General features: G+C 48.9%; 1 protein-coding gene across 5 annotated transcripts; it reads left to right on the top strand.

Annotated features, from left to right (window-relative positions):
* The first annotated feature begins 3943 nt into the window (after nucleotides 1–3943).
* Nucleotides 3944–7136, top strand: ZNF648 (zinc finger protein 648). 5 transcript variants are annotated; one of them, XR_013775379.1, is made up of 4 exons: nucleotides 3944–4114; nucleotides 4282–4423; nucleotides 4557–4686; nucleotides 5384–5626. XR_013775379.1 is itself a non-coding variant. In XM_079314436.1 (4 exons), the coding sequence occupies exon 4, from the start codon at nucleotides 5481–5483 to the stop codon at nucleotides 6579–6581; it is 1101 nt and encodes a 366-aa protein (XP_079170562.1). In that variant the 5' UTR covers nucleotides 3944–4114; nucleotides 4282–4423; nucleotides 4554–4682; nucleotides 5380–5480; the 3' UTR covers nucleotides 6582–7136. The 5 variants fall into 5 exon arrangements, 3 of the variants coding, with proteins under 3 accessions (XP_079170562.1, XP_079170563.1, XP_079170564.1); XR_013775380.1 differs by having other exon boundaries at nucleotides 4554–4686; XM_079314436.1 differs by having other exon boundaries at nucleotides 4554–4682; nucleotides 5380–7136.
* The last annotated feature ends 15708 nt before the right edge of the window (nucleotides 7137–22844 follow it).

Here is a 22844-nt window from a genome sequence, read left to right as displayed (position 1 = left end):
TGATAGAGCTAAGTGCACTGGTCTGAGGACCAACAGAGCAAAATTTCTGAAATAGCTAAATTACACTGACAGATTAAATACTGACTTTGCCTGGCAGATAATGGAACTCTCATTTCTTTCCCCAGGAAGCTGAAGTGAAATAAGTCAGACACGAGTGGGGATGGGAATTTGCACTGCCTGTTTCCACATTTGCTAACAAGTGAGCACTGTGTGATACCACAGGTGGGAGGCAGGCTTCCTCCGTGGTGCTGACAGTTGTCACAAAGGTGAGGAACACCCAGGTGATCCCACAGAAGCCTCACAAAGGGTGGGAAGCTGGAGCTGATGGAAGATTCCTCACCACCTTCCAGCCTGAGGTGCAGCCTGTGACACCTTCAGTCCAATGAGAATCCCATATGGAACTGCAGTGCCAAGATGAGGAAACCCAAGAATTTCCTACCAAAAGTGTGATTGAATCAACCCACCAAGCCTGACCTGCAGCGTGGAGATGAATGTTGAGAATTCTTTTCCTCTGAGCTCTCTGAGGAACCTCAAAGGAGGATAAGTGAGGATGAGAAAATACCATTTTTGTTGATGCTTTTGAAGAGGAGCATGTGGAGGTGCTTTGGCCTTTTCCTCCATGATCCTTCAGAGGAAGGACACTATATTCCTTGGTGGTTGTGATAAACCACAATCTGGAATTTTTAAACCTAGCCATTCATCATCTTTGCCCCACACAAACATGCTTGACTGTGGGGATGTGGGTGCACGTTCTTATGTATTCCTTGAGTTTTCCTTAGGAAGAAGGGGAGGGTGTGTGTGTTTGTTTTCCATGAGGGATGTGAAAGGGGTTTGTGATGGCAAGGTCTAGGTGGGAGAGCCTTTACCCTGCCCAGCTAAGGAAGAAACATCTAAGCATTTAAATTCTGGGAAAAAATAGAGTAAAAATAGCAGAAATTTTCTGAGTTGTTTTGGTTTTTTTCCTAGTTTGGGAAAGTTGGAATGACAGTTCTTCCCCTGCAAGGTTTGCCATTCTGAGCAGAGTGTGGGCTCCACATGGATTCAAGGACTGTTATTAAAGGATTGTTGCAAACTTATTTTTGAAGTGCCTCATCTGAACTGAGCTGCCACTTACTGTGCTCTCAGAAGGAACTTGCTTTTCCATGTGGAAAGAGCAGATACATTTCCTCACCCTCAACTCCCAGCAGAGCAGTTTCTGGCTTCATGTCTATTTTTAGCAAGATCTGTGCAATCACAAAAATAATACTGAGCTTGGAGCATTCTTCTATGCCATATTTGTATGCTGGCAATGCACACTCTTGTTCATTTGTCATTTCAGTTCTGTGTTTGCTGCTAATTGTGGAGCCCATTTCCCAAAGCTGGAGGAGTTTTGCTAGGAAAAGGCAGTGCAAAGCTTCCCAGATCTGGGTTTAAAGCTGGAGCAATCTCTGTGAGATTACACAGAGATGTTGGAGAGTGGTTTCAACTGTGGACCATGATCCTTCTGTGGCTTTGGCAAAGGCAGGGGCGGATCCTTGGGTGTGTTGGGCAAAGGACTTCTCAAGGAACTGGTGCCACTTCGAAAGGCCCGGTGAGGCTTTGCTGAAGATGCTGAATGCCCTTTTGGGTGTGAAAACTTATTCTAGTAGGATGTGGGACACAATCCTGGAAGGTGGATTGATTCCTCCAGGCTGTGTTGGGTTGATGTGGCCAGCAATGTCTGTTCTGTCCTCATCTGTTGAGCCGGTTGGGGCAGTGACCCTGATCTCCTGGCACATATTATCTGCTAATGGGCCAGCTTTAAACCAGCTGGGGCAATCATCTTTATCTTTCCACAGCCCATCCTCCCTCCAGGCAGATATCATCTGCTGCTGGCCCATTCAGTCCCACTGCATGACTGATAAAATTCCATCATCCCACTGGGAGATGCTCCAGCCAGGGGGAGCAGCCAAGCCTTTCCTACCCAGAGAAAAACTGAGATTTTGGACACCAAGGGACCTTCTTAACACTGGATTCCAGAGGAAAGCCAGACCTTTCCACATCATCCCTGCACCTTCAGAGGAAACTGCACCTTCTCCAGGAGCACTGCTCCAGCTGAACCACATCTGCCCCTGCAGGAGGATGCAGCCACCATTGAATGGGACTGCTGCCAGCACCCTGACTGACTGACGGGTGTCAGCTTGGATTCTGACTCTGGCAGTGTTTGGGATTGTTCTTTGGAATACTGTATTTCTATTTTAATTTTCCTAGTAAAGAACTGTTATTCCTAATTCCCATATCTTTGCCTGAGAGCTCCTTAGCTTCAAAATTATAATAATTTGGAGGGAGGGGGTTTCCATTCTCCATTTCAAAGAGAAGCTCCTGCCTTTATTTGAGACACCTGCCCTTCACACCAGGACATGGGCAGAGCCTGTTTGTTCTGACAAGGCAGGGCCTGAAAGGGAATCAATCCCTGCCACACTCCTGCAGGAAGATGGATGCACATTTATTGCCATGGTGGGGGGCACAGGGGACACTCCATGGGTTTCTGTGTGCTGGAGCTGAGGGACAGAAAGGGCACTGACCTGCTAGGGCGAGTCCAGAGGAAGGCATACAGGTAATCAGAGGGATGGAACACCTCTGCTGTGAGGAAAGGCCAAGAGAACTGGGATTGCTCATCTTGGAGAAGACAAGGCCTTGGAGTGACCTAATTGTGGCCTTGCAGTTCCTGAAGGGAGCCTACAAGAAAGATGGGCAAGACTATTTGCAAGAGCTGGAGTGACAGGACAAGGGAGAATAGGTTCAAACTGAAAGAGAGTATGTTTAGATTAGATATCAGGAGATTTTTTTCTCACTACTGTTGGAGTCAGTGAGTCAGGGGTCTCTGAATTCTTCAGAGAGAAATCAGAGTGCAGGGATTGAATTAAAGCCTTTGGATGGATTGAAGCATATTAAGCCACTCACACCTGAAGCAGGCATTTAAGTAGAAGTAAGTCAGTAATTCTTGGGTGAGTTCTAATGCTTTTAGTAAGTGAAAGCTTTCAAATGCCAGAGTAGCAGAGCAAGTTCTAGTGAAGGTTGAAACATACTGATATCTTCAGCAAGAGGCTCCAGACCCACAGTTATAGACAGGACATAGACATAATAGAGCTATAGGAAGAATATTGCTTTCATTTTTCAGATAGAACAAGACAGGTTGTATGCATAGTTCTATACATAACCTGGTGTGCTAAGAAACTAGAATTCTAGTAGGTTAAGGAGTGGTGGTCTGAGTTTGCATCTTAGCTTGCTGGAAAAATCCTATATAAGAGTTTGCATTGGGGAGAGTTGGTGCTTTTAGCCATTCTGGCTTCTAGCCATTCACTTATTGCTATTGCTTTGCCATTGCTTTTTGCTATTGCCTTTTGAGACTGATGTGATTTGTAATAAGATGTGCTTTATAATAAATAACCTTTTCAACTATTAGCTGCTTTGCTTATTTAAGATAACCCGACAAAGCAGGAGCCAGGAGCCCCGGAGTTGGTGCCATAGAGCACTGGAGATCCGAGAACTCCACACACTGTGAGGGTGCTGAGGACCTGGCACAGGTGCCCAGAGAAGCTGGAGCTGCTCTTGGATCCCTGGAAGTGTCCAAGGCCGGGCTGGATGGGGCTCTGAGCACCCTGGTCTAGAGGAAGGTGTCCATTCGAGATCCCTTCCAAGCCGCACCATTCCATGATTCTACGAACAGGCGGTGGCCTGGGAAGAGACGCGGTGACCGGGGAGGGGATGCAGTGACCGGGGAGGGTACGCGGTGACCGGGGAGGGGATGCAGTGACCGGGGAGGGTACGCGGTGACCGGGGAGGGGACGCGGTGTCCGGGGAGGGGACGCGGTGTCCGGGGAGGGGATGCGGTGACCGGGGAGGGGACGCGGTGTCCGGGGAGGGGACGCGGTGTCCGGGGAGGGGACGCAGTGACCGGGGAGGGGATGCAGTGACCGGGGAGGGGACGCGGTGTCCGGTCCCGCCCCGCTGCCGGCAGCTCCTGCCCTGCCGAGCCTCCACTGCGCCGGTGCCGCTGCCGCGGGCTCCGCGCCGGCGCCGGGGATGCTCGGAGGATGCTCGGAGGATGCGCGGGGGATGCACCAGGGATGCGCGGAGGATCCACAGCGCCCAGGTAGGGCGGGGAAACAGGGAACGGGCACCGGAGCGGGGAAAAGTTGAGGCGGGGGGGGGGAAGGGAATGCTACCCGGAACAAAAAAACCCCAAAACTCTTATTTTCAAATATATATAGATATATATGCGTGTGTATATATTTGTTGTTGTTATTATTATTATTTCAGCCCACGCCGTGGTTTCCACATCCTGCTGATACAGGAAATAGGTAGCTGTGGTTATGGAGTTCCCTTAAGCCAAGCAGTTCCAGCATCCCTTGGAAAGTTTCTCCGCCCCAAAGGCATCGGCAGCTCAGCTGGAGGGCTGGAGGTGAGGAATACTCCTGTTACCACCTCCTTATTAAATTGTCGGGAATGGCTGGATTTGGGGGTGAGTCGAGCCACACTGTTCCAGGCAGTGACTAATGAGGACTAATCCAGATTGTTTTCCATGTCTCCAGCAGAAGAAAGCGTGGCTTGTGTGGCTGATGGAGCCAGCCTTTCTGGAATGTGAATAAGAGCTTTCACTTAATGGGCATTGCTGTACTGCCTTGATAGCTGCACTTGATATGCCTGCTGAAGCTAAATAGGCAAGTTTTACATGTGGAAATAAAGAAATATTTAAGTTTTGACATATATATATGTCCATTTATATGTATGCTTGTATTCAGAGATGTCTTATCCCACCTCCCAGTACTTGGAGGGATTTTACAGAAAAGGAGAGCAACATTTTTCACACACAGTAATAAGACAATGGGGAACATTTTTAAACTAAAAGAGGAGAGATTTAAATTAGTTATTAGGAAGAAATTTCTTGCAGTGAGGATGGTGAGGCCCTGGCACAGGTTGCCTAGAGAAGCTGTGTTGGCCCCATCCCTGGAAGTGTCCAAGGCCAGGCTGGATGGGGCTTGGAGCAATCTAATGGTAGGTGAGGAAGGTGTCCTCCCCATGGCAGGGAGCTGGAATGAGTTGGTCTTTAAGCTCCCTGCCAATCCAAACCATTCTGGGATTCTGTGATTTCTCATCTTTAGGAAAATTTAAAATTATCGCTTTATATTTGGTAGTGAAAAATGGCTGATCATAGAATATTTGACTTTATTTAACACAGTCTGTTTTTATTTAACATAGTCTATGTTTTGTGTGCTAAATGTATATTTTCTACATCTAACAGTAGATGATTCTGTTTCTCCTACTGCATATCTAGTAGTCTGTCCCATTCTTTGAATCACTGCTCTAAATTTATAATATCAGAAGAATTGCTGATGAAACAGGTGTTTTATTTTCTAGGGAGGACTGTAAGAAGAGCTGAGAATGAGATGGACTTACCATGAAGGACACAAAGCTCTGAGTGATGATGAGCTGCAGATGAACACAGTGTTTGCCTCAGGATGGATGTGAGTGACACAGGGAGGAAGCATTCAAATTATCCCAGAAAGGCCATGAAGCAGGTGGTTCAAAGCTGTAGCCAGCAGAAGGAGGTGGACATGGATTACTCCTGCAGTCCTCCTGGAAGCTCTGCTGGACCTGCAGGAAAGCAGGAGCAGTGTGGAGACAAAGAAACCTGTGACACCTACTGCCAGGAACAAGGTGAGAATCCATCTGGGGAGTTTTGCCCCTCCAGCAGCAGCTTCCCCGTGCAGAGCGAAGATGAGGATGCAGATCACCCTTCCTCTGAGCGCCCCAGGAAACCACGGACAATAACAAAACTCCGTGAGGACGACGGGAACGTGCTTGGTGAGGACCTGCAGCCTGTCCCAGCTCTGCCCTACCCATGCAAGAAGTGTGGCAGCTCTTTCAGCAGCGCCGGCGAGCTGCAGCAGCACCGGCGAGCTCACCTGCTGGCGCGCTCCTACCGCTGCCCCGTCTGCGCCAAGGGCTTCTCGCGCGCCGCCAACCTGCGCATGCACAAGCTCATCCACTCCAGCCAGCGGCCGCACAAGTGCCCCGAGTGCCACAAGGGCTTCATCCGCACGGCCGACGTCTGGAGGCACCTGCGCAACGTGCACAAGATTGAGCGCTCCATGGTGATCCTGGCCGACGGTGTGGCCAGGAACCCTTGGTCCGTGCTGCACCGCGGCCAGCCCGGCGCTGAGTGCCCCGACCGGCCTTGCCCTGCCAACCCAGAGGCTCGCGAGGATGATTTCAAACCTTACGCCTGCCCCACCTGCGGCAAAGCGTTCGACAAGCCCAACCTGCTGTCCAAGCACAAGGTGATCCACCGGGAGGACAAGCCCTACAAGTGTCAGGAGTGTGGCATGGCCTTTGTGCAGCTGCTCAGGCTCAAGAGACACCAGCAGACTCACTCTGGGGTGCGGCCCTTCTACTGTGAGGAGTGTGGAGGGACCTTCACCCGGCTGGCATCGCTGCAGCGCCATCACCGTATCCACACCGGAGAGAAGCCCTACTCCTGTAACTTCTGTGGGCATTCCTTCACCGAGTCAGGGACCCTCCGGAGGCACGAGCGCACACACAAGCTGGACAAACCTTAATTTGAGGTTTCTCTAGTTGCTTGGTACCTGAAGGAGCTCTGCTCAGCTGGGATGGAAAAGCGCTCCGTGGTGTGTTCTCTGCCCAGTCCAGACCCACTGCCCAGGAGTGCGTCACAGGGAGCTCTGGAACTTGTACTGGGAAGGATTGCACTGCCTGGCTTTGAACTGCTTTGTATGAGAAAATAACCTAATTACCCCTGAGTAATGAAATGGGAGACTTGAAGAGACTGAAACCACTCACACGTGCTAGACTGGAGATGCATCCGCTTGAGCTTTGTGCAGGATGTGCCAGCAGAGGCTGTGAGATTTCACTGGATAAATCAGCCCTGCCCTCTTGAGTGTGATGGCTCTTTGACACTGGGCTTGGAGATCTGTTAACTCACTAAGTTAGAAAAGTTCAGAGTTGTCCCTCTATCCCTTCTTTCCTTGTATTTTGCTGAGTTTTTCTTTCTGCTGCATTTCCTTTTGTTTGGAAAGGGAAGTATCATGTTGATTATTTAAAAAACAAACTCCACTTACAAATCAGTTCCTTAATAAACACAACAGTTATCAGCTATTTTTCAGAATGTTTCTATCTGAGGGAGTACCAATACTTTATGCATTTTGAGTGATGGGTTGAATGTCTTAATAATGGGGAAAGCTTTATTTTGGCTATGGTGATGCCAGTTCTTGGGGTGACATTCATGTCTGATGGAACCACAGACACTAAATCTAACCAGCTGAGTATTGTGGAAGGAAATGCTTGAGGACACAAAATTCAAAGAGCAAAATACCAAATTTAAGCCACCTTTGCTACTCATTGCACAGGAACTTTCTTCATTTAAATGTTTTCACACAGGGAAATTTCCCATAACAAAAGCATGTTCTGTGGTGTCTCCAAGTACTGCCCAATGTGTCTGTTAGACTCTTCACTTTGATTTAAATTCAAATGGTTAGTGAAGAAAAATTTCCTTAGGCATTAGTCTGGCAGACTTGACTCAGTGTCAGTAGTGGGGCTTTAATTTTGAAACTTAATAATGGCTTTAATCTACTTTTAAGCACTATGGTAGAAGCATCCAGTTTGTCCTGAAGTTGCAGCCTGAATTTCTTTTCCACATCAGAAGGTTTTGATTCTTTGCTTCCTTTTTCTTACCAGCTGCCATAATTTCATTAATTTCTTTCTAGGGCTTTCTGGCTTTTCAGTGGAAAGTTGTACAGCAGAGTGAAGGTAAAGCTCCAAAGTAATGTACCTTTGCATTTATTACCAGGTTATTTAATATAAAGTACTGATTGTGCTTTTTGTTTCCATATTTCATAGAAGAAAAAGGGATGTTGGCAGACAGCAAAGTGACAAAGCTGTTCCAGAGGTTATCATGCATTAGGTTTCCACACTCATTTCCTAATCCCATTTTGAAGTTATCAACTACAATCTCTCCTTTTCATCATCCTGCTTTTCCTTTGGGTATGGGATGCTCCTGCTGTAGGGTGGTTTAATATCCATTTAAACTGCACCACTTATGCACACCTTAATGTTGTGTGACAGTTCTGCCTAGGCAGTTATGGTAATTGGGAACATCCAGTTATTCTGCTTTTTGGTGCTAGCAGTCAGTGGAATTTGTACCTCTGGCATAATGGTGGAAGTGTTTTGAGCAAAGGTCTGTTATATGGGAAGAGTAAATGATTGGTGAAATTAAAAGTACCAGGCTTAACTAAAAGGTTATTAAAAAGACACTTGCCTGGAAGGTTGACTTGCATATAAAGTGCTTGGATGTGTGAAAGGAGTAATTAAAATGTGTGATGGTTTCTGGGAAAAGTGTGTAGAACTCTCCTCAAAGAAACTTTCACCAACTCCTGTGCAAGGTACAGGGATCCCCATGGAGCTTAATTTAACCCAGATATCAGCACTTCTGCACTTTACATTTTTCACATAAAGGTTTGGAAGTCTCTCCCAGGCCCTGACCATCTCACAGTGTCAGAGCAGGTGATAGCCATTAAACAGACACAGCCAGTCATGACATGTGGCTCACATGGGGCAAAAAGACCTGCTGTGCAGCATTAGGGAGGGTTTGAAGAGTTTCAGCAGAAGTAATTTTTCTTTGTTCAGAGTGGCTACAGTATCTGTTATTAGCTCATTTGGATCTGTGGAGGCCATGGAAGAAACAATTCCTTGGCTCTGTGTTCACAGAGCCCTTATTGCCAGGGCATTACAGGAAGCCCTTGGACATAAGCACAGGGCTGGAGCCCTGAGCTAGGATCCCTGAGGATCCTGATTTGATCACTGGGTAGCATTTGTCAACAGTGGAACACAGAAATACACTTTGATTTTTGCTAATTTTCCTGTTGCCTCCCCTACATCACCTCTGCCCAACTCATTTCCATCCCAGGAAGGTGTTCTCAAGACTAAGGAGGTAGAACAGCACCAGCCCTGAAGATTCCAGACCCTCACTGACCTGGAATCACCAGCCAGTCCTTGGCAACTGCAGTACTGTTCTCTTACTTTGTTAACAAAGGTGGTGATGGTAAATTTGTTAATATTGTCAACCTTTGCTACCAAAGGTATTGATGGTAAATATGTCCATGATTGAGGAGTGTGGATACAACACCTTGAAGAAAGGAAAAGCTGCTGTTGTACAATCTGTGCCCCCCTGCACAGCATCCTCCTCCTCTGGCACTGCCTTCTCCTGGCATGGAGAAGTCTGAAATCCATCATTTGTCAGTTAACCCCAGCAAAGAGCATTGATATCTCTGAAGGAGGCAGCTTTTTTTCAATTAAGGCCTCATCTGCCTCTGACATTGTGGAGTTTCTGTTGGCACAAGGAGCTTCCATTGCACTTTTTCCATATAGAAACCGAGCAGAGGCTGAGCTTTCACCAACAGAACAGCAGATGAAGAACTTTTTTTTTTCTGCTAGGACAACAATCTGGAAATAGAAAGGAGAACTATGTAATTTTTGGGTGATTTCAGCTGTGTCTGATGTTTTAAGCAGTAGAACTGTGTGCCTGTGCAAGGACAGAGCCATCTTCAAAGAACAGGTCTGGAATGGGAGCAAGCCCTTGAACCAGCTAATACAAGTCTCTGCACCAGGGTGCAACCCACTTGTAAATTCCTGGTAGGATGTGCTGCTGAACCACCCCTGCTCAGTGGGAAGGTTGTTTTCCAGAGGAGAGAGTGAGAGTGCTCACTGTGCTCCTCAAGTTTATGTAATGGCTTTCTTGTTTATCTGCTTGAAGGAATCATCAGAGCCACAATTTTATTTTCTCATTAAGGAATCCATCTGAATTGTTGCTCCAGTGCTTTCCACCTGAGAGCAAGAGCAGGGATTTGTTCTGTTTCTCCTCAAGCTTCCAGCACACATCACTTTGGCTGCAAGGGATTCTTAAGGAATGGCTCAGTGACTTCTGTCATTTCTGGACTTGGATGTTTCCAGGGATGAAGCATCCTCTCTGGACAAGCTGTGTCAGCATTTCACCACCCTCATTGTAAAAAACATCTTCCTTAGAGCTAATATATGGGGTAAGAAGGGCACTGACACCACACTGACTCAGCTGTTGGCACCAAATCCAGAGGACTGGGGTTGTTTTTTACCTGGTGCAGTCTTTTAGATTGTCTATGGCATTCATGATTAGACAGAGAGTATTTATTTTCAGTTTAGTCAATTGAGATGTAACAGCTGTCTAAAATAACTACAGCACAGGGGAGCTCATGTAAACACAAATAATATCCCCAGGTTTACCTACATAATTTCCTTTTCTGTTTGCAGACTGTGACACAGCAACCAGCTTGTAATGATGACACACTGATCACTGCAAGAGTGAAAAACACAGCTGGGTTCCCCCATCCTTGGCAGTTACAGTACCATAACAACAAAATCACATTTATTAGAAGCACATTCTATATTATCAGTCATACATATATTCACATGCCTTCAATAGCACTGTGTGGCCTGGTGGTCAGAGACCAGGGCTCGGCTCTTCAGCAGTTTTTGACCACTCTGAAAGGCAGAATAAGAAATGCAGAAGAAACAATGTGGGATATCTTCCCAAAGTGCAGGGGGCAGTGCTGGCAGCAGTGTCCTTATAAAGGTCTGAGCCACCAAAGCACAAGGGCAAAGCCCTCCCTCTGCTGCATCCCCCGAACTGGGAGCAGGTGCTTGGAAAGACATTTCAAGCCAGTGCAATAAACCAGAAAATGACATTCTGAGCCCTTCAGGGGAGTAACTTGAACAGGGAAATCTCACTGGCAAAATGTTGTTGGTCACCAAGTGAGGCTGGGTAAACCAGGTACTGAGCACTAAATCTCCCTCTCGTCCTTTGGAAAATCCCTGGGTTCTGGCATTTGGGGATGTAGCAATAACTAGCAATTAATTAAAAGACAGAAAAAAAAAAAGAGGTCAAAAATGCTTCTTGGCCTTTTATTATTTGCCACAGACAGGTGAAAAAAGTATTTTGTCAGCAGTAGCTCTTAATGATTTCACAACTGCACATTCCTCTTGCGCTGCAAGTTAGAAATGTCAGTTTAATTATCTTATAATTGCCTCAGCTCTAAGGTACCTGAAAGAAGCTGATTGTGTCAACTGTTCCTGGGCTCCAAAAGCAGCTGATTTTTGGAAGAGCACTCAGTGCACTTCTACTTTGAAAACGGTTCTGTAGAGAGGAGAGTGAAGAGTGCAAATAATTTTGAAATCACGCTGTAGTTCCTCATCCAGTGTGCTCTGTGTTTGTATGGGTTGTGCGTTTTGCAGGGCTTGTCCAGCTGACAGGAAGATTTGGGCTTTAGTTTGTGTGAACTTCAGGCTCTTCAGGCATCCCAGGCTCCTCATACCACACACACTGCACTGCCCCAGCAATCAAAAGGCTTTGGGCTTCAGGATTTTTTCCCTGATTACAGTGCAATGAGAACAAACACTACTGATGTATTTATTCTGTCCTTTTCTTACAACAAAACGAGCTACTGAATGACTTCTAATTTAGCAAAAGCTGCAAGTTAAGGGTTTGAGGAACCTGTTCCAGAGGAATGTATTCCAGACATAGTCTTGAGTAATATCATCCATCTGAAATAAAAAAACTACTTCCTAGCACTCTTTTTAACAAAGCTAATCTCTAGTTCAAGTATTCACAACTCTTAACATAAATCCTTGGCTTTCCTTAAGTCAAAATGAACCCCAATGGGTTATTTATTAATTCAACAGCAATAGAAGTCATGAGATGGCCTTCATCCTGTTACCTTTACTACTAGCAGGGGGCACTACTAATTTCCACCCCTAATTCCAACATGAGGATTAACTTTATGAAAACACCTATTTTTTCTCCTCATGTTCCTGGAAGGCTGGGGCACACATGGGAAGCACCATGAGGCACTCATATCTTTGGCAGTGCTCCAGCTGAGGCATCTTCTGGCCACACTGTGGATAGCCCTGGCCATGCTTCAGTCATTCCTGGGCTCCTTGGAGCTGCAGCCCTCCTCGGTGGGTGGCAGTGACAGGCATGGCTCTGCTTCTGGCCCTGCCCCAGCTCACTGGGAGCTTCCAGCAGGCTGGATGAGGGGCTGTAGGGCAGCAGTCTGGAAAGGGGCCTGGAGTCGAGGTCTCTGTGAGGGACAGTGCTGGGCAGGGCTAGGGCTTGGTCTGTGGCTGTTCATGGGTGAAGGTTGCTGTGCTACACCCAGGCCAGGCGTGGCCTCACAGGGGCCTCTGTTCTGCCTTTCCCATCTCTGCGCACATTCACCTTGGGACATCTCTTTGGGGCTGTCCCCTTGGCAGTCAAGCTCCAGTCTGAAGCAATCCTTCCTCTCTGTCCTCGCTGGCATTGGCAGCACTGCCTCCACTGCCCACTGAGAGCTTCCAGTGGGGTGGGCGAGAGGATGGTGGGGAGCAGGGGCTGTGTGGGGCGGCTACCCCTGCTGCCTTCGCTGCCTCATGCTGACATTCAGGTGCTGCTATGTGCCTGCTGGCTGTGTCTGTGTAGCACAGCAGCCATCCTGCTCAGCACGGCACGGTAGCTGCGCCGCAGCGAGTGCAGCAGGGCCTGGCCCTGGGCCCCGGGGCTGAGCGGGGCCACTGCCCGGCTCTCTGCTGCTGCCCCCTGCGTGCCAGAGGCTGCAGAAGCTGCTGGCTTTGCCTCCTGTTGTGGCCAGGCAGTGGCAGGCACAGGGTGCTCCTCGTCCTCAGGAGCTCCAGCCAGGGCAGCAGCTGCTGGCTGGGTGTCCCTGGGAGCTGCCAGGGCACAGGATGTTCTGGGCAGCTCAGCGTCTGCCTCTTCTTCCAGTGGCGATTTGGGGTCCTCCAGGAGCTGTGGGTAGAGGGGGTTCACCCAGATGGTGTGGATAGTGATGGCATTCCAGTTCTCCTCTGCTAACTCTTTCATGCTCCCGTCTTCCTCTTTGGCAGCTGATTGATCTCCAGTTTGGGGAGAAAGCTCTAAGAGTCCTGAGTCTTTGCCAGGCTCCGTGTTTCTCGGTTCATCATGACAGGGCACATTGTCACTCTCATCCCTGCTGCTGCAGATTTGGATGTCCTCTGAGGTGTCCTCCTCCTCAATGTGCAGCCCTGGCAGGAGTACCCTGGCTGCTTCTATTGCCCACTGCCTGCAAGCTTCCACCTGGTTTGGTGAGGGGCTGGGGGGCAAGTCACCCAGAATTTTTTCAGAAGTGGAAGTTTCTGCCCAGCTGCGAGGGGCTGCACTGGCCAGAGCTGGGGCTTGGCCTGTGGCTGTGCGTGAGTGGTTTTCCATTTCCTCGTTGTGCTGCAGGCTGAAGCAGGCCTTCTCCTCACCTTCTGCAGTTGCCAGGATTGCCCTCACCTCTGTGCCATGCCCCTGCCCGCCGAGAGGGCCAGAGGAGGCTCTGGGGGAGCAGCAGGGGCTGTGTGGGGCGGCTGCCCCGCTCTCTGCCCCTGCTGCTGTTGCTGCCTCCATGTCCTGGTGCAGGTGCTGCTGTGTCCCCGGCTGCTGTCTGTGTCTCTGGAACACAGCCGCCACCCTGCCCAGGATGGCCCGGGAGCCGCGCCACAGCGAGTGCAGCAGGGCCTGGCGGCGGGCCCTGAGGCTCAGCAGGGCCCCTGCCCAGCTCTCTGCTGCTGCCTGCACACCAGGGGCAGCACAGGGCTCACAGAGCTCCTCAGCCTCCCGAAGGGCTGCCCGGGACTCACTGCGTGCCATCTGCACAGAGGACGAGAAGGATGGGGATGAGGTGGCTCTCTGGGGTGGAAAGGGCTCCCCTGGCACAGCAGCTCCCTCCTTGATGGTGATCCCAGCCCTGCTCTCCAGGCAGCTGAGTGCTGCCCATCCCTCACCTCCGGCCTTCTCCAAAACATCTGCCACCTCTGCTTGTTTGGCCTCATGTCAGTGCTCGTCTGCTTGTCCATGGACATCTCGGAGTCACTCTGACACTGCTGTCCCCTGGGAAGAGCTGCTCTCCTGGGAGAGGGCACCCCCAGCCCTTTGCCTGCTGCTCAGGGTGCGCCCCAAGTGTCACAATGGGATCTGGGCACCCCCAACCCCACATCACAGATGGGAACGGTCTGGCTGGGGTCCCAAGTGTCCCAAAGGGCTCTGGAACAGTGAACAAGCTCACCATATCCCCATTTATAGGCACAGTAAGATACAGGAGGACACAAACTGTTCACGAGGCTGAGGAAAATAATCTGGAGATGAGCTCTTGGAATAGAGTTTTGAAAAAAAAGGAGACCAAATACCCATGATGGGCTGGACTAGTTAAATGTCTCTTTGCCTTTAGTTGAATTCCAAAATTTCCTTCCTATAGTGATTGGAAATACTGAAAAGCCTTTCAAGTGTGCTTTTTCCTTGTTGTATCGTTTGTCTAAGAATACCAGAATTGGTTCATCTCCACAAAGGTACAGACTGCTGAAACGCTGGGAATTGCTGTGAAGTGTTGGCTGAAGCTGGGTTTAGATGTGATTGTGGTCAGCATTCCCTTAGGCTCAGCTCTGTAGTGATATGAGCTGATGCTGTTGTAAGCTTGACTTAACAGAAGCACTGGCTAAAGAAGTCAGTCTTTGAATGCCCCTGAATATTTCACATCCCTGCCTGCTGCTTTTCTGGGCACAGGTGCAATTCCAGGGGCTTGAGGCAAAGCACACTGGGCAAATTCCTGTTGCCATTCCTGTCTTCCTGCAGGACACTGGTAGAAAGTGTTTGTGTTAAAGAGTGGTTTTCACAGGCTGGACTCTCTGGGCTTGGACCATAAGGAAAAATATGGATGCTGACAGTCCCTGGACATTTAGAAACCAAGAGAAATGAAACCAAGCCCTCCTGCAGCCTGGGCTCTTCTCAGGCTGCTCCTGAGGGCTGTGGGCAGGACATGGATCCTGTGGGAAGGGCATGGATTCTCTGGACATTTCCTGGATTCTATGGATAGAACCTGTATCATCCTGGATTCTGTTGGCAGCTCATGTCTGCTTCCTGAGGAAGTTTTTCCTCAGATTTCAAGTCAGAATGCAGGCTGGAGAGGAACAGGATATAAGGGATGCATGTTTACTTGTCCATGATGATCCCACTGCTCCTTACACACAGGGCAAAGAAATATCACCAAGCACAGGACTTGATGCGTGTTTTTAAAAGCTAGAGCCTCAACACATCCTTGTAACCCTGCTTGAGGTGAAAGTGTTTCCAGGATTCTCCAGTAATGCCAGCAAACTTGAGAATATCAATCAGGCAGCACAGGCAGAAGTGCAAATCTGCCCCATAGTTGGCAGGTCTAGTTGATTCTGCTCAGTGCTGGAAAATCAAGTTTGGGAGTTGCCTAAAGCTCCACAAGAAGTTGGTGGGTTTTGCCCACACAAAAAAAAGTGGCTCCTCTGCTCAGATGATCTTGAAGCACTGTGACTTTGAATGTTGAATGGCTTGGACTGCCTTGCAGTTCTTGGGAAATTTAATGTAGATTCACTCAAAGAAGAAAGGGTTTTTTAGGGAACAAGCCCTTCTGATGTATTCATTCTGTCCTTTTCTTTCAACAAAAGCATCTATTGAGCCACTTCTAACATAGCAAAAGCTGCAACACAAGGGCCTAATAAACCTATTCCAGAGGAATGTATTCCAAACATAGCCTTGAGTAATAATATCCATCAGAAACAAAAAAAATACTTCCTAACACTCTTTCTTACAAAGCTAATCTCTAGTTCAAGACTTTGTAACTCTTAACGTTGAACCCTTGGCTTTCTTTATGTCACTTCCTAAAATGAACCCCAATGGGATATTTATGAATTCAACAGAAATAGAAGGCATGAGATGGTCTTCATCCTGTTATCTTTACTTCTAACAGGGAGCACTACTAATTTCTACCCCTAATTCCAAAATTATAATTACCTTTATTAAGAGACTTATTCTTTTCCTCTCATGTTCCAGGAAAGCCAAGGAAAGCACAAAGTTGTATGACTTAGTGAGAAAACAATGATTTTGGAAGAAGAAGATGTTACAAAATGTAAGTCTGGACTGCTCTGAGATCTACCTGGTATTTTGCCTGTGGTGTTTAGGAATGGCACAGCAAATCTCTGTGCCAGCCTTGATGGGGAGGAAAAATTATTTTGCTTTCAGACAAGCCTAATTCCACTCATGTCCCTTGTGGCCACATGCACACCAGCATCAAAGTGTGTGGCCAATGACCTGTCCAGCCATCAGTGGTGTCTTGTGATAACTCAGGGCAGCCCTAAGGTGGAGGTGACATGGACTCTTTAGGTTGTGGTTACTTCTGACAGCAGGAGACAGACCTATCCATCCCCATAGAGAAAATGTTTGGAGACAGCGAAACACCTTTATTTTAATAGTGGCACTGCTGCACCATTCAAGGTCCTTTCTAGCTTTCAGTTTGTTTACCCCTCATTCCAGCTGTGTCCCATTGCTCAGCACTTGATTGTGTCAGCTCCTACCAGTGGATTTCAAAGTGGAAATCCTCCATTTCAAAGCGGAGCCTTCAGCCTCTAGGCTTGGCTGATCCCCAAGCACTGTATTTTAGCAGGTCCCACTTCAGTGGATCCAGCTGCTGTTCAGATATAAAGTGGGAATGATGTGAGGATCACATCCTTTGACATTTGAGCTTTCCCTGTGGTGCTTCCACAGGCTCTGAGATATCATCAGCTTTGGTCTGTGTCCATGACCTATAAACCCAGGAGTGATGTGGAAAGTTCATGTCTCAGGTGGGCAATCTCAATTATAAAATGCACAGCCTCTTTCAAAAGATCAGCTTAAAAACATGTGACAAGCCTGGGAGCCCAATTCCTCCTCTGAAGACTGAACTTCTGAACTGCAGATAATTACTACTCTTCTCCTCACTTTGCTAGCATCTCCTATCTCAAGCTGTAGAAACAATCTGTAGGTGCTTTTAAGTTTAAAATAAGTGAACATCTCTCAGCGTGCCTTTGAGTTAAAAAATACCATCTTTGTGCTTCCAGATGAGGAGCCCAAGGCTGTAGAGCTGGAGCTGTGTTCTATGTTCTATGAGTCACCAGCAGAGCCAAGGGCAGGGTTGTCACAGCAGCTCAGAGCATGAGGGTGGTAAAACACTGGAGAAACGCTGGCAGAGGTTGCCCAGAAATGGGGTGGACACCCCATGCTGGAAACATCCAGGGTCAGGTTGAGGGCTCTGAACAACCTGACCCAGCTGAAGATGTGCTGGTTGCAGGGTGGTTGGACCAGAGGAGATTGAAAATGTCCCTTTCATGCCACACCATTCTGTCACTGCACGGGCTGCTGGCAGGGGACACGGCCCCTCTGTCCCTGTGCTGCTGGCGGTGGCACGTTCCTCACACAAGCATTCCAGCCATGCTCCCTGCGGAGAACACACCTGGAGCCATGGGCTGGGGTGAAGCACGGTGCCTTGTGCTCCTTCTGCCGGGCTGGGAGCTCGCTGGTGGCGTGGGGGCTGTCCCCAGCCCCCGCAGCAGTGTTTGGAGGAGGGCTGGGTGACAAGCTGGCGTGTCCTGCCGAGCAGCAGGCAGCAGATGGCAATGTCGCCCTGCCGGAACCGCCGGGATGCAGGGAGATGCTGACAGCTTGGGGACAGCAGTCAAAGCCTGGTTGTTGGAGTGAGTGAGTCAGTGAGTCTTAGAATTGTACCGTTTAGATGGTTTGTTTAGTGGATTGGAGTTTAACATCATACATGAAAAAGTTTTCTCGTGCTAATCATGGTGCCTTGTTTTCTCCATGCATTTAACAAATAATTCATAAGTCTATTAAGAGAATCTTTATGGTTCTAAGAGGAGGGAGAGATGTTGGAGTCAGTGAGTCAGGGGTGGCCCTGAATTCTTCAGAGAGAAATCAGAGTGCAGGAATTGAATTAAAGCCTTTGGATGGATTGAAACATATTAAGCCACTCACACATGAAGTAGACACTTAAGTAAAAGTAAGTCAGTATTTTTAGGGTAAGTTCTAATGCTTTTAGTAAGTGAAAGCTTTCAAATGCCAGAGTACCAGAGCGAGTTGTAGTGAAGGTTGAAACATACTGATATCTTCAGCAAGAGGCTCTGGGCCAACAGTGATAAACAAGACTTAGACATAATAGAGCTATAGTAAAAATATTGCTTGCATTTTTCAGATAAAACAAGATAGGTTTTATGCATAGTCTTATATGTAATCCAGTGTGCTAAGAAACTGGAATTCTAATAGGTTAAGGAGTGGTGGTCTGAGTTTGCATCTTAGCTTCCTGGAAAAATCCTATATAAGAGTTTGAATTGGGGAAAGTTGTTGCTTTTAGCCTTTGGCTTTTGCCAGGGCTTTTAGCCATTCACTTATTGCCACTGCATTTGCCATTGCTGCTGTTTTGCCATTACTGCATTGCCATTGTCTGCTTGCCTGTTGAAACTAATGTGCTTTGCAATAAGATGTGCTTTATAATAAATAACCTTTTAAACTATTAGCTGCTTTGTTTATTTAGAAGATTACCCAACGAAGTAGGAGGCAAGAGCTTGGAGTAGCAGCCTATAAAGCACTGGAGGCCCAAGAACCTCACAGCTGGTGGTGGGTCCAGCTCCTTTAGCAGAAGCCATAGGGTCTCCAGAAGCATTGGGTGTTTGATGGAGGAGCTCCTTGGCTCTGGGCTACTGTGGCTCCCTGCTCCCCATGGCCACCCAGAGGGGACAGGTGAGCAAGGGAACAGGTGGGGACACTCCTTTCTGCCTGCTCCCTCCCCAGCCTGGCAGAGGCTGCTCTGGCTTGGTCACAGCTGGTGCAGCTCAGATGTAAAAGAGCCCAGACTGGCTTGGTTGGAGTGATTTTGACATCTGGGGAGATTGAGGCAGGGAGCACTGCCTGTGAGTGGTACTGGAGCTGGTCAGCTGCTGTTTAGGCAGTGGGGTGAAGCTGCTCCCAGCATGAGCCATGGCATGGCTGGGATGTGACCTTTGGCAGGATGTTGTGACTCTTTCCCCTGATCACCCTGGTGCCAGCAGGTGTTTTTCAGATACAGCCACTGTATCTGGATGGCCACATCTCCTCCCTGTGCCCCACATTGCCCCAGTGGGATGGAAGCTGGGTGTTCCCTGTTGCTGTCTGGCTTGGTGGTATCCCAGGGTCACCCTCAAGGACTTTGTGCCATGCACTCTTTATCTGATGGGAGCAGAGCCAGCCTTGGAAATGTTTTCATCTCCTTTTCTCCGACCAGCTCCATCCCATCTTTTATCAGGCAGGGCTGCTGAGCTCAGGGAAACCAGAGCTCTGTGCCTGATTGGGGCATGCTCCTGAGGCATGGCTGTGGGTTTTGTTCTCTTCTCTGAGCTGACAACATGCTGGTGACATCAGTGGAACAGAACACGGGGCTGGAATTAGCCTTGGGTGCAGGTGGAAGCTCTGGGTGCTGCCACTGCAAGTGGCACCAGCAGCCAAGGCACCTGGGAAAGAGGCCAGAAGATGCTAAGAAATAATTCTGAGCTGCCTAAAGGGGCACTGCAGGTCCCCTTGGCCTCCCCATTGTCTAGATCCAACACATTTCATCGTGGTTTGGAGCCAGGCTGCTCCTCCGTGTGCATGTTTTGGTTCCCAATACTGAGTTGCACATCTTCTGCCCCCCAGACTGCAATGCTTCCAATTGGCACAGGGTCATGCAGGTGCTAAAAAACAAATTAATTTCCTCCATCTGAGCCCTCCTGACTCAGCATTCCTTCAGTCAGCACTTTACAGCAGGTCTGAGATAACAGGAGAAGGCAGTGCAGAGAGCAGAGCCCATTGTGCTGGCCGGGTACCTCCCCAGCAGGCACAGCCACAGAGATGCTGCAATGCACTCTCAGCACACATGGGCCAGGTGTGGCTTTGGCAAAAGGCTTTGTGGGTCATGGCAGTAGTGACCTCGTGGTGTCCTCTCACTCACTCCCAGCTGTATCCTTGGCTCTGCTGAAGGGTGTGAGTACCTTGGAAAGGGCTGGGTTTGGGCTGCTCCTTAAGAAAATTAAGGCTTTATGCCAGGAGGCATCAGGTCCATGTGTTCTGAGCTTAATTTCTTCCTCTATGAAAGATTTGTGTGACTGCTTTTTTCACCTAACACATGGCATTGTTGTCATTCATCAGATGGTGGCCAGGCTTTGCCACAATGGCAGCTGCTTTTTGGGAGAAAGAGTCCAGGGCTGACACATCCATGAAATGTGGTGAACAATGCGAGAGAGAGAGAGAGAGAGGGCAGACTGAATTAGAAGTTTTGGTGCTGGCCTCTATGTTGATGCTATGTGTGGTTTTATGTGTTACTCCCCTCTGGAATGATGATTTGGTTTCCAGAAGAAGCTTGACTTGACACATCAGCCCTTAGCTGAGTCCCTTGTGTCAGCTGGAGCAGCTCCCAGGAGAGCAGGGCACAGTGTGGAGGTGCAGAAGGCTCCTCTGTCTGGTAGAATGACGAGGATGGAATGGAACAATCAGTCAGAGAGGGTGTATGGGCACCTGGAGAAAGGGACTGGCAGTGCTGGAAAAGCCATGGCTACAAACAAGGAGGAAGGAAACCCTGCCTTAGAATAAAGTACAAACTGAGCAAGACCCTTTTTCACTTGATCACCTAGAAGTCCTGGAAAATTCAGTGGAGTGGGGAGAGCAATCTAAAGTGAATGCACTGCATCTTGGGAGGGATGTTCAGAGATAAGGAATGTGCAGTCCTTGCAGTCAGGGGAAGGAGCCCCAGCCCAAGACCAGGAGATGCCTATCAGGCTGGACATTGCTTGTGCCACGTACACCACACTGCTGGGGGGGCAGATTGCTGCCAGTGTTATAAACCTCTATCACTCTCCAGGTGCAAATAAGCCTTATCTCCTAAAGTGAATCCTATTAACCAGAAGTGGACTTTGCTGATGGTGTTGTGCCCTTTAAACCTCACTTGGAGCTTTTCTGCCTCTAATGAGTTGAGGAGTGTTTGAGGAAAAGAAAAACAACGTGGTTTCTTCCAGTCTGAGCTGTTCTGAGCTGTGGGTGTCCCACCAGCCCCACTGGGTGCTGCTGCAGGAGCAGCTCCAGGTTTCCTTTGGTGCAGTGGTGGGGATCCAGGAGCTCTGACAACTCCAGACAAACCAGTTGGGATGTTCTTTGCCCAAGTTTCTGTGCAGTTCCTTTGGCTGCCCTAGGAGTTTGTCAGAGACACCTGCACACCAAACTCTCCTTGCAGTGCTAAATCCACTGATAATGGACTTGCAGGTAACAATGCTGGGCTGCAGTTGCCCCTGCCTCTGGTCCTGTGAGCACAAGCATTGCAAGGGACCTTTCTGGCCCTTTGTTTAGATAATGTCTGTCTTGGTGCTCCCAGGAAGGCTTCTGTAGCAGGAGCAGTAATTTATGAGGTCCTGGTATGGGCAGTGGCTCTGTTTCACACATGATTCATGCAGTTCTCAGTAAGGATCCTTTGCTCCCTGGGATAGTTGGGATCATCAGCCTGTCCTCCCTGTGAGGCTATTTCTTTACACTTTCAAGGTAAAGCAGCCAATTTCCCTCGAAAAAGGGAGCCTCTTCTCAAGGAGAAAGGGAAATGTCTCCCAGATTGGCTTCTCCTCCCTTAATGCTGTGCCCATCCCTCCAGGCTGTCCCTTTCCTTGTTGCTTGGGGAAGGGGAGCAGTGCTCAGCCTTGTGAGTGGGACTGCAGAGGGTAGTGCAGCTCAGAATATCACAGGATGGTTTGGGTTGGAAGGATCCCATTCCTATCCCCCTGCCATGGGCAGAGATGCCATTCACTACCCCAGCCTCTCCAAGCCCTATCCCACCTGGCCTTGAACACTCCCTGGGATGAGGCAGCCACTCTGGGCAACCTGTCCAAGATATTCTGGCTTCTTTAGGTGAAGCTATAACCTGCAGGTATGAGGGTGGAAATGGGACCATCTGGACCTCTTGTACCAGCCTGGCTCCTCAAACAGGTCCACGAGCTGTGACAAACACCAGTTCAGCAGCAGAGGATGCCCCTTCTGCTCCTGCCTTGCCAGTAGAGAGCTCATGAGTAAGCTGGAGGCTTGGTTGCCCCTTCAGAGCTTTGCAAAGCTGCCTGGATGCTGCTCTTCCTGCATCTCCCTCAGCAGAGGGCACTGCACGTCCATGCTTAATCCATCTGGGAAGGAAGGGGATGTCTTTTCCACTGCTCTAGCTCCAGCAATTTTTGTTCATTGACCACCAAACCTCTCCCCAGCTCCCTGCCAAAGAGCTCCAGGCTGCAGGACCACTTCCCTGATGGAAAGATCGGGCCTGATGAAGGAAATCTGGAGGAATTCGGTGAAAGGACAGGAAAATTTAGATCAAACGGCAGGAAATCCTCCCTTGGGCAGCACACAAGAGCTGTGCTGTGGAAAGCTCTGCTCTGGCAGGAGGTGATCCAAGACAAACAGGGAGCTGCCTTCTGGGATGGACTGGCTGGCAGGATCTGGGCAAAGCCATAAAAGCAGTTTGGCTTTTGCACTGCTGTGGTCACTGCAGTCGGTCAGGGAGGAGCAGAATGGTGCTTCCAGCCCATGCAGGAGCAGAAGGAGTCTTTCTCACCATGGCTTGAGGCAGATACCTATATTTGTAACTTCTACATGGGTATTTAACAGGGTATTTACCAGCCTGAAGTGGCATCAGCATGGTCCCAGCTGGGTTTGGTTGCAGACAGTTGATGCAGATCCTCCTTGGTGAGGTGTGAGCTGTTTGGAGGCTTTGGGCTCTTCCAACGAGAGTATTTGCGTGCAAACACAGAGATAAATGTCCCAGAGGGAATGTTTCCATGCTGCCTGTGGAAGTAGCTGCTTGCTGGAGTGAGCAGGGAGCCAGGTGCTGCCTCTTGCTGTGCTGCAGGTTTTGATGCAGGAGTGACTTCACCTCGGTGGAGGTCTCTGGCTGCAGAGT

This window comes from Erithacus rubecula (assembly GCF_903797595.1).
Source record: "Erithacus rubecula genome assembly, chromosome: 10".
In the NCBI taxonomy this organism is placed as follows: Eukaryota; Metazoa; Chordata; class Aves; order Passeriformes; family Muscicapidae; genus Erithacus; species Erithacus rubecula.
Note: the sequence above shows the minus strand (reverse complement) of the source record. Positions and strands in the feature narration are given on the sequence as shown.

Coding starts and splice junctions, on each gene's coding strand:
- ZNF648 (XM_079314436.1), top strand. CDS start 5,481: ATGGATGTGAGTGACACAGGGAGGAAGCATTCAAATTATCCCAGAAAG.